The sequence below is a fragment of the Kryptolebias marmoratus genome, linkage group LG24 (assembly GCF_001649575.2).
Source record: "Kryptolebias marmoratus isolate JLee-2015 linkage group LG24, ASM164957v2, whole genome shotgun sequence".
Lineage (NCBI taxonomy): Eukaryota > Metazoa > Chordata > Actinopteri > Cyprinodontiformes > Rivulidae > Kryptolebias > Kryptolebias marmoratus.
In genome coordinates, this window is record NC_051453.1 from 22,402,230 (window position 1) to 22,414,100 (window position 11,871).

Consider the following 11,871-nt stretch of genomic DNA (forward strand, 5'->3'; position numbering starts at 1 on the left):
AGCAAATTTCAAGATCTAAAACAACTCATACCTTAAAATTTTTACACTGGTTCAAACACATGTTATACTGCTTTGTTTTGGCAAACCAAAAGAAAAAAAAAAAGAAAATGTCCATGTTGTGACGTAATCAACAGTCTGTGTAACAGAGTTTGTACTGTAAAACTGCGTCACAACACGGATCCAATCTGAGTCGGATACAGAAGTGACACGATTAAAAACTCTCAGCATTTCATTTGAAGTTGTCAGAAATTATCAGATTTTTTTGAGACAATGAAAATTAGGTCTTGAAAAAATGACATTGTTTTGAAAAGGAAGTTGCCCAGTCTCTCATGGCACTTTTCACAAATCATCTCTGGCTCTTCAAATGTGGGAGCAGTTTCAACGGCAGGTTATATATTATTTATAAGTACTTCAAGTAGACAAAGGCTAATTTTTGTCAGGGTTTCCGCCAGAAAAGAGGCTAAGCCCGGTGGTAGGTGGCTGATCACCGGCCGACCATGATTTAGTAAAAAAGAAGTGGTTAAAGTTGACAGGAAAGTTAAAAATATGGCTATTTATTATTTGATATTGTAAGATATTTGTGTCAAATATTCACACAACTACAGTTTTACAAAAAGGCACTTTTGAAATACATTTTTAAACAAAAATAATACAATTAAAATAAATAAATAAATAAATAATAAAAAATAATAATAATAATAAATAATTGTTAGCACTTAATTTGAATCCTAATTTAAGTCACATTTACAAGTAAATTAAATTAACATAAATGAAAAAGTGCAAACAAGGTACTAACACACTTCTCATGTCAAGGCCAATGAATAACAACAGAGAACTGAAAAACAGACAGGTGCTGTTCTGTTCTGTGCTTTTTGTGGCAGAATCTTCATGTTGGATCACTACACAAAACATATCTAATGCTGAATTTAATAGAATAATTTTACTGTTAAACAAGGATAAATTAGCATGCATCATATTAATATTTTCCCTAAGTACAAAACACGCTTACCATATTCGGTCTTGTAAAGCCACCCGGTGAATTTCGTCTCAACTACCCATTTTTGGTTAAACCCACTTGTTATGTTTATGGCTGTGGCTCCTACAACCTTCTAACTCCAGGTAGCTGAAGGCGGCTCGGCCTCGGGGCTCATTAGAGTTGCGGAGGGCTCCGAGAACAGCACGCGGACCTGAGAGTGTGGTGGAGGGGTTTATACTCGGCGCTTACGTTATCTCCTTCCGTGAATTTTGAACCATTTGATTATCTTTTGCCCCTTTTACACGCACCCTAATTCAGAAGTCTGGCTCTACTCCGCTCTACTCGACTCGGCTCAACAAAGAATGCATCGCGTTCACACCGGCGGTGCTTGCGGTCCTCGCCAAAAGATACACAATGTGTCACCCCTTTGCACAGGGGCAGGGACAGCGCGATTGCGTCACTGTTTGCGCAGTGAGGTAGATAAAGGTAGCGATTTTGGGGGTGCGGATGGGAAAAAACGTGTATAAAAAATGACGTATTTATAATAAACAGGTGGAGCTTAGACTGGCGGCCGGGTCACCAAAGCATGGAGGCCCGCCAGGCTTATAATATGCTGGGGGAAACCCTGTTTTGTACTAACAAATTCGTACTAATTTTAATATTAACATAAATTAGCTAACAAAAGGGCTTATCAGGCCACAACTGCATGTGCCACATCTACATTAAGTAGAGCTTTACATAAAATGAAATGGCTCCCCAGTAAAATCTCTTTGCATGTATCGACTGGTTAAAAAAAGTTTGTGCTTAAATCTCTGTTCCAGCATTTTGCATGAGAATATGTAAATGTGCACAGCATGAGCCCCAGCAGCTGGTAGATTAATCAGTGCATGCCAGTGCCTCTCAACCAGCGAAAGCTTTCCTCTTCCTCTCCCTCGCTCTGGCTGCTGCACCACCACATTCATTTGCAAGAGAATATATAGGGAGCTTTGCAAAGGAGTGCATGCCTCATTTAAATGCTATGCCTCAAACCTAGGCTTTGAGTGAGATTTATCCTCAGAGAAATGTATGCAAATCCAAAGCACGCATCAAAGAGAACAAGCGATTATATTAAGAAAGAGGAACAGTGTCGTGGAGCACACAGGATGTTGTTATTGGCCGACATCGCTGGGTGTGCTGGTCCAAATGGCATCCAGCAGAAAAATCAGCATGTGTTATGCTGTGTTTGTAGGTCTCCTACATCAGCTATTCATAGGGCTGTAAAGCCTGAGAGTGAAAACGCATGTCGAGGTATTTGTGATGAGGAAAGGGTATAAACACACGGTTAAACAAGGACACACACCTGGCATCGAGGAAGCGGGAACGCAGAATCATGACAGCTTCACAGGTGCTCTGCTTGAGCTGCATCTGGATGGAGCTGAACTTGCGGTGGATGATGCTCACCATGCGCTCGATCTCTTTGGGCGAAATGGGCCGTGTGCGTGACTGCTCCCGCAACAGGTTCATCACGTGGGTTGTGAACTCGTTACAAGCCTGCAGAGAAGGCACACGCACATCGATCTGTGAAAGAGCAAACTCCCCTTTAAGTCAAACAGGACTGCAGAGGAGACCACAATCTGCAATGAGACCACACAAGATTTTAGTGCACAAAGAGCGGTCCACTGGAAAGCGAAATTCAGCCATGGCAAAATATAACCACTGATATGTTTCATATTAAACAGAAATTGTGACTGAAGTATGTTGAGAAAGACCCTGTGACAGCTGCTTCCCTCTCAGACACACAATTTCATAGCGTCGCTAACCCTGGGAGACGAAGATGCTGCAACGTTTCATTTATCCCCTGGTGTGACACTAGGCATGAATCTGCTGCGATATTACACTCCGGCTCTGTCTCTTACTGTCTCATCTTCTTTATTTCTGCTCTTTTTGTCGATCTCTCTCTGGATTTAGCCGTGTCAGGCTTTGTCTGCGCCTGTCTATCTGCCTGCTCATCTGTCTCTCTCCCATTCATCTAAAACGGATGGCACTGTTGTGAATGCATCGATATCAAGGCAGCGAGAGGAAGTCACCCCCCCCCCCCCACACACACACACACACACACACATACACATCCAGCCTTTCAAGGCTATACTTGGAATACATGCAGCAGCACAACATGCTGTATAACATGGACAATTGTAGGGTAAAAACAATCCAAAGTCTTATAAGGATGTATTTAATTTCTGTCATCTCTGTTAGCAAAAAATGTGATGACCCACAGGGCAGATTTTAATGAAACTCACAGTAAGTAATCGTTGGGTGTACATCTACAAATGATTAACCTTTTGAGTCAACCCATTTCAAGGTGGCTGCCACATCTTTAATTACATAAAAAAGCAATTAGATTATGTGATACATTTTTATATTTTTCTGTTGATACAGTGAAGCTTTTTAGGACTTTATGTGAAGAATGCTTGTTTTTGTTTAAAAAAACAACAACAACAAAATAGAATAGGACAAAAAAAAGTGTGGAAATGCAAATGCTTTTCTGTCCTTTATTTTCTTTTTTCACACTTATCCAAACCTAAAAAATACTACAAATAAATCTGATAATTTGATCATTTCCAAGACCGCAAAGGGACCCTGAGCATTTGACTTCTTGTCTTCTCTTCTGTTCTTTATAAATTAACATTGGGAGCCTAACAAGCTGATGTTAGATAGTTAATAGTCCTCTGTAGTGAGCTTCCAGTTGACTGTTTATTTTACCTATGAAGGTAGTATTTCACTGAGCTGCAACTGCTGGGGACTCAAAATTGTAATAAAATGGGAACCACGTACATAAAGAAACACTGGAGTGGTCACTTATGGCACCAGGTGAGACTACTGGCCGCCATCTTGTAAGTGTTACATGTATCACTTTACATAGTGAAACCACACACTGCTAACGCCTTGTGCACGCTCTACGCTGTGTCATCAGTCCATTAGCACTCAGACGAAGCCTAATTTTACTGAACTAAACATATATCATGCATAATGTGAAAACAAAAGACAAGAGTAGTCTGTAATGAGCCTCCCTACAGTCCCAGTAAAGTGTTATCAGGTGCAAAATGCTGACCAAGCGCACTACCACTACTGTGATAAAATTACTAAATGCTGGAATCATTCTAACCAGACCTGAACATAACTGCATGATAAATAATTAAGTACTTAACACGTTTGCTTAGTCTAACCAGAACTCTGCTATCAGTGTCCAAAGTTAATTTTACTTACACTAATAACTTAGATAATATAAACCTGGGGTGGGCAATATCGCAAAAATATGAAAACGCAATTCTACTGTAAAATAACAGTTATAATTTATAGCAATTTTTACACAGATTTTTGCTAGTTGATTTTATTTTATTTTTACAGTTTTACAAGTTAACTGAAATTGACAATATAAAACTTGACTAAGATTCATGGCCCTTTGGAGCTGAGGTGACTGATAAGTATGGTTACTGCAGGGTACGTATAGTAGACATCGGCTACAGTAGCTGCAAACTTCTTTTTACAATCTTCTTGTATCTTCAGGATTTGAATTTTGTAATCTAGGCCAAGAGTTACTGACACTAGCAACAGCTGTGAGTGTGTTTTCTCTGCATACCTGTCAGTAGACTACATGTCTGTCCCACTTGACTCTGGCCTAAAAGAAGTGCTGAAACTGAATAAATTGGTAGTTCTACTGTGACTAGTTTGAGAGGAAATTTGTAGGTTCAGATTGTTTTTTTAACATGTTCAAAACTTGAGTGACAGGACTGTGCTCCTCTGTTAGAAAACTGAGAACCACTCTGAATGTTGCAAGACATTCCTGAGACATTCAGGAGACTCCCTCATGAATGTGTTTGTCAACTAGTTGCAGCCCAGTAAGATACTACCTTTAACACACTAATGCCCCTTTTACACGGGCCCTAAAGGTCCCGGCTCCACTCTACTCGGCTTGCTTTGCGCGCGTTTCCATCTGCATTTTTTCAAGGCCGGCCCTGCTTCGTGGGTGGCGCAAGCTTAGCTCCTGTTCACTCATTGGTCGTGGGTGTGACCAGATGCAAGCATAAAGAGCAAACGGTCGGAATATAAACAACAGCGTTAGCTTACCCTGCAACATTTAGGCCGTCTGTCCCCCAGCTGAAGGCGCTGTAAAGCCTGAAATCTCCGGCGGATAACAGCTGTCCTACTCCGCGCAACAATCACAGCATCCAGAGCATTTCTTCCACTGCACCTCTCTTCCTGAAGTCTCAGAAGAATCCCCATAAGTTTAAAAAACAGCAACAACACAGGGCCAACGTTGTCCATAGCGCTTCCGTTGTTTACACAACTTACACAACACCAAGTTTTCGTAGCCCCCCCCCACGGCCCCGCCCCCGCAACACGAGGAGGCGTTCCTCTGCTACCGACCAAACTGGCCGGTGTAGACGCGATGCATTCTTTATAGAGCCGAACCGAGTAAAGCGGAGTAGAGCCGGACTTCTGAATTAGAGCCCGTGTAAAGGGGGCATAAGTTTTGCTCTCTAAAAAGTACCATTACGAGCCTGAATCGTTGATGTCAGTTAATTAATTAGCTGAGTTATTAGCATACATATTGAGCCTTGAGTAGGCTTCATATATATCAGTATTACCTTGGAAAGAGAGGTCAGTGTTTCTCCTTTAGTAGACAAGCTGTAAATATATGTGATTTTTACAACAATAAGAATTTTATACAGCCAACTTGGTCTTTTTATAATGAAAAGAAAAGTTGGCTGTATACAATTCTTATTGTTGTAAAAATCACAGATATTTACATCTTGTCACAGCTGAGTGTCAGCTCTCAGGAACAAGTGGGGGAGGGGACTGTTACTCTGTGCTGTTTATGACCAGCTCTAAATGTCTCTGACATCTCCCAAAAACTAAATGAATCTGCAGGAGCAATGTGGTGCAAAATGTAGTGGTTTTGACAAAGTGACCTTTAAAATCATGGTATAACTTGAAACTGGGTGCCTTACTTACTGGAGGCTCTGGTGCTAAACAGTTTTCAGTCTGTAACCAGAAGTTTATATCCTGTTGGTTCTGCTGGTCTCACCTGCTCGTACTTCTCCAGCTCTGTGTGGTAAATCTGTCTGATCTGGGACAGCTTGGCCCGGTAGTCTGAGTGCTCCGCTGAGTTGTCGGCCCCTGCCCCTCCTGAAGCGGCGGCGGCGGCAGCAGCTGCGGCTGCAGAGCCCCCACCTTTCTCTGGACCGGACACCCCCTCTGCCAGCAGCATGTTGTCCAGTCGCATGAGCTGGGGGTCCGGAGGCTCCTCCTCCTGGGCTCCACGGATGCTCAGCACTGCAGTGACAAGAAAAGGTCAGAGGTCAGTTCTAAAGGTCACACCTGCAGCTGGGGTGGTGCTTCGTAACAAGCTGCCACTGTAACACACTTAGTGTGCAGAGACATTAAGATCAATACATGGGCAGAGGAAGCGTAGAGTGCAGACATAGAAATATGTCTCATTCAGGGAGAAAAAGAATTTTTCATCAAAATATGGAATCTATTAAAGGCCTAGGCCCTGAAGGAATACATGCCCACCGTCTTCCATGTTTTAAACTAAAATCATCTTGTGATGAGAAATGACAGAGTTGTAGCTGTTTTAGTCAAATCTTATAAATTTAATTTATGTCCAATTTCATGTGATATTGTAAGACTCCACATTATGTGTCAGCTACTACCATCATTAGCTCAGTTTCTGTAAAACTGAGTTCTAGCCAGTTTTGTGTTGCCAGGAATTGGGTTGATTCCAAATGTTATGAGGTGTAGATACATCTAATGATTACTTTCTGAGTTTTTTACTGAAATCAATCCAGTAGTTCATGAGATACAGTATTATGCTAACAGACAAGACAGGGTTGATGCCAACAGTTAATGACAAAGTTTTTTGCAAAAATATTATTCTGAGTGCTTCATGTTGCCATGTGTTGGGGATGATGCTCAGCTACTTCCCACCGAATTCCAGCTAAATATCTGTAAACTTGACTGAGACTATTTTGTGTTCAAGCGGGCAGTAATTAATCCTGTTAACAAAAGTGCCTAATCTTGAAAAAAGTTTTTTCCCCAATATATAAAATGGCAATAGTTGATACATAGAAATCTGCAGTCTAGTCATCTACTCTTGCCACATGGTTTACTGAGAAGCAGGACAAAAATAAAATAAAATAAAACAAGCAGCATAAAATAACCTTTCCAGCTTACTGCTTTCCAAATTTACAGGACTGCACATGAACTGATTCATTGGGAGCTTTGGCTTAATGTGACAAAGATACATCAGGCTTCAGGAAAATTTAATGTTAACTTTTTTCTCTCTTTTTTGTTTTTAAATACAATTTTATTTCAAAATGCACCAAATTGAAAAGACTGTCTGCACATTAACAGTGGATGCAAAGAAGAAAACAAGATTTTTAGTAAGTAAGAAAATTAAGAGAGTAGGGAATTTTTTTCCATTGGCAATGACAAAGATCTTTTTCTGTGAGGTATTTATTTAGCTGCCAGTTTTAAAGTTGTTTGTCAAATTTCATTTTTATGGGTTTATGCAAAGAATGAGCCTCTTTCAGTCAGTACAGATTGGGTGAAATATTGTGGAAATAAACAGAAAATGAGGAGGATGTGACAAAAGATATGAAGTAGAGATCATTTTATTCAACATGATGTGATCCGGAGCTGAAGCATGCTGTCCAGTGCAGTAAATTGAATGGTTACCCCAGCCTTCCACTAGAGGTCTCCCTCGCCATTCTTTAGGATATTCAAGTGTCACCTTCCATTTTCTGACATGAAAACACTCCCCAGCACACACTCTTCATCCACCATCTGAGAGCCATCCATTTCCATATTGCTGGAGCACAGTGCTGCTAGGAACCAAACTGGACTCACAGTGTAGACAGACAGCAGCCACTCCTGTCACAACTGGACCTTGTCCTCGCCTCCAAACATGAACTCCAACCCTGTGACTTTGGGCCCGGAGAGTGTTGATTTAGAAAGATTTGCTTCTCCCTCTGCTCCTGAACGATCATCAATATGGAGAGGCACTTCTTTTCTAAAGTTACCACCTCATAAATACCCACCTAAAGTGGGTGTTAAAATGAAAGCACACTACAGTATCCCAGGGAGAAAAACGAGCTGAGTTACTAGAAGTCATTTCTAGCAGGAAACTAGGAGAACATATTTAAAGATGAAGAAAAAAAAAACTGACAACCTTATAGTAACAATGACAATGACAGAGATATGAATGGTTTAAGATCTCATCCAGGCATGTCTGAATCAATATGAAAAACTTGTAGCATTTCCATGAACAAAGTTCAGTTGCCAGGCCAATTTTATGGGTGTATAATTTTGACCATATTACTTAGAATTAGAGAGGATTTTTCAGTATTTGGATAGTCGTTAAAGTATATAAAGTAGAACAGTTTATGGGACTGCCATCTTGAAAAGGTTTTTTTTTTTTTTTTTTTTTTTACAATATCTACACCAAAGTGCCACTGTAAGTAACCCCAGGATGGTAGGAAAGTACCAAATTGTTTGCCATCTGCCATGGTGCTTTTATTGACGGGGGTGCTTTTTTATGCCCACAAAACCTGAAGTGATCCCACGTCTGTTTCTGCTATAGCTGCAGTGTCATTTGGAAACGGTCATGATAACATCAAAACACACGCATACACTGATCCACCAGAAAGCTAAACTATAAAAGGAACATACAAATTAGGGATGCACCAAACAACCAGCTGAACCAAACAGTTTTAGTCTTGTCCTGCTGTGATTGGCAATTGTGGAATTCAGAAATCAAAATTTTTACCATTTTTTTTTCTGTCCCAGTCCATAAAAGCACCAGTGCTAATTGCTATTTTGCCCAAGCAATAACAGGTCTTCCATGTAGACGTTTTTACTGAATGAAGACTCAGTTTGCCATATGTACAAACTATAAGGTGTTTAAAAACAAAGTCAGAGAAAACACAAGAGGTGTCAGAAGCTACTGATAGGACATGTTTTACACCTATTTTACAGGTAAACGGTTCACTCTTATACATAGCATCTTTTTACTATCAGATAAATTTTCAGTGGCAGAACTTGTGGTGAAGAAACTATATTCATTACAAGTCAGGGTTTCCCCCAGTGTATTATAAGCCTGGAGGGCTGCCAGGCTAAACTTTGCTTGTTTAATATAAATACGTAATTTTTTTATACACGTTTTTTCCACCCGCACCCCCAAAACCGCTGTCCCTGCCCCTGCGTGAAGGTCCCGTGTATTGCGTGATTTTTGAGCCACCAGATTGAGCCCGCGAGCAGTTTGTCAGAGTTTGCCCTGAGGCCGAGACACCTTCAGCTACTGCTGGAGTTAGCAATAAACATTATCGGGTTTAACCAAAAATGGTTAGTTGAGCTAATATTCAGCAGGTGGCTTTACAGGACAGAATAGGGTAAGCATGTTTTGTACATAGAGAAAATATTAATATGACACGTCCTAAATTATCCTTGTTTAACAGTGAAGTGATGCTATTAAATTCGGCATTAGATTCTTTTGTTTTTGTTGTTACATGTAGTGATCCATCATGCAGCGTGTGGCACAAAAAGCACAGTACAGTACAGCATCTGTCTGTTTTTCAGAGTTCTCTGTTGTTATTCACTGGCCTTGATGTGAGATGTGTGTTGGTGCCTTGTTTGCTTTTTTTCATTTATTTTAATTTAATTTATTTGTAAATGTGACTTAAATTAGGATTCAAATTAGGTGCAAACAATTTGTATTTATTTTAATTGTATTTTTGTTGCGCTACGAAAACTCAAAACGCAAGTTGTGTAAACAACGGAAGCGCTATGGACAACGTTGGCCCTGTGTTGTTGCTGTTTTTTAAACTTATGGGGATTCTCCTGAGACTTCAGGAAGAGAGGTGCAGTGGAAGAAATGCTCTGGATGCCGCGATTGTTGCGCGGAGTAGGACAGCTGTTATCCACAGGAGATTTCAGGCTTTACAGCGCCTTCAGCTGTGGGACAGACAGCCTAAACGTCGCAGGGTAAGCTAACGCTGTTGTTTATATTCCGACCTTTAGAGCCCGTGTAAAAGGGGCATATGTGGCCATAATAGTTTTTTTAAACAGAAATAAAAAAATAGGCTTATTTTTTTAGTCTTAAATCACAGCGGTTGCTAACATTAAGCCCTTGTTAATGTGGTAAGTTAATGTTCATGTCAGCACTGTTTTTCCTTCAAATGTTAAACAAATTCTGTGTTCAGAATCACATTTTATGACAGTGCAACCTCCTTCCTAAGGGGAGGGGGGTAAACAGTTTGTGTCCAGCGTTGGTGGGGTCACAGATCAAGTGGCTCTGTCCATACGCTGCGCCCGATAGTCCTCTGTGTAGAATTTACCACCTTCTGCTGTGCCCCCCTCTGTGCCACAGTGGAGCTACTCCAACGATGTAGAGTGGAAGGGGGCCAGTGTTAATGGCTGTCGTTCGATCTTCTCCATGTGGGCACATGTGGTGAGTGGTGATGGTGAGGGGGAATATTAGAAAAACTAGGAAAATAATTTTGATGGTGCCTGCCACATGATGTGTTTAGCTGTGGTAGCTATCTTGAATTTTAAGCAAAGAACTTATCCACCTGTAGCACTCAAAGTATGCTTTGAAGATTACTGTCAGCTATTATAACACCAAATTTTAGTTCAATATTTCCAAAATTGTCTTTGAATTGTAAACAAAGAACTGAGATGCCGTAAGAGTTTGTGTTGTGTATTTCTGTCAGCTGCTACAATATCTGTGATTCTGATTGAATTATAGGCATTTCTTTGTTTACTAAGGTAGCCATCTTGAATTGGGTTGAGCCAAAAAGCTAATCAGAGGTTCTTCCATTTATTACCTTCTGAGAGTTGTATTAAAATCCATGCAATGGTTCATGAGATATTTTAAAGAGCGCAACATTTTAAAAGACCTTGAAAGAATTCTCCATTGTATACTATAGGGTTTAATTTTTGGTGAATTACATTGCTATACACTTCATTGCTTTCTAGTCTATGGCAGGCACCAAGAATTAAATCACACGTATTTCTGCATGAAATACCCACCCCTTTTATAATCACAAAATGAGTAAGTCGAGGGAAATCAGCATCTGGATAGGCAACAAGAAGTTTTATGATGTTTTAAGAAAAAAGTCTGAGACTATAATTCTTTACAAGTACCTAAAATTTTGAGACTGTCCAATAAAAGGAGAACGTAAAAATTTCCAGTGTCTACAAAAACAATTCTTTTCCTGTCTGCCAAGTTTCAGCTTAACATTGAAGGAGTGTTTATTTTACTTGGCTTGAGGCTCCTCCAACATCAGTCTTATAGGAGCGCCTTTTACAGAGAAGGTCATTTCTTAGGCAACGTCTTGGGAGGAAGACAGAAAAACTATCTGGCAATCTTTTTCCTCCCTTCTCACTTAACAGAAAAAGGTCATGGAAAAATGGAAAGCCAAAAACTATATCCAGCAACACTGCCTTTGTAAAGCAGTATATTAAGCTCAAGGTAACTATTTGAATGGATCTTAAATTGACAATGAGCACCAACTCTGATGTGATCCCTAGGCTTGGCTTGTTGACACGTGTATATCCTCACTAGTCAGCCACACATTATATCCTCTCCTCGTGCGCAGCCCTGATCCCAGCACCGTTCTCTACACAGCAAATTCAAAAGTGTTAAATGTTTTGGTGTTAGCAGACTTTGTGCAAAAGCAGAGTTAATTTTACACTTATAGAGTCACATTATGTTTATGTAACTCTGGGATGTATATTATTAGTAGTTAAAATCCAGTGTTAAAACAAAGTGTTTACGTATCAAATCTAGAGGTGTTAAAATGGAATCAATAACTCTTTACTTCTTAACTCTGAACTCCACCAGCAGCTCGAAC

General features: G+C 40.2%; 1 protein-coding gene across 5 annotated transcripts in view; it reads right to left on the bottom strand.

The window, feature by feature from the left end:
- LOC108246256 (pre-B-cell leukemia transcription factor 1) overlaps positions 1 to 11,871 on the bottom strand; it is a 104,352-nt gene that overhangs the window by 24,159 nt on the left and 68,322 nt on the right. For 3 of the 5 annotated variants that reach the window (XM_017433708.3, XM_017433709.3, XM_017433706.3), the window contains exons 3-4: positions 6,045 to 6,292; positions 2,316 to 2,533 (exon numbers count right to left, since the gene is read on the bottom strand). In XM_017433708.3, the coding sequence (XP_017289197.1) occupies positions 2,316 to 2,533; positions 6,045 to 6,292 (466 nt within the window). The remainder of the gene's footprint in view (positions 1 to 2,315; positions 2,534 to 6,044; positions 6,293 to 11,871) is intronic. The other 2 variants (XM_017433707.3, XM_017433710.3) reach the window with 1 other exon arrangement.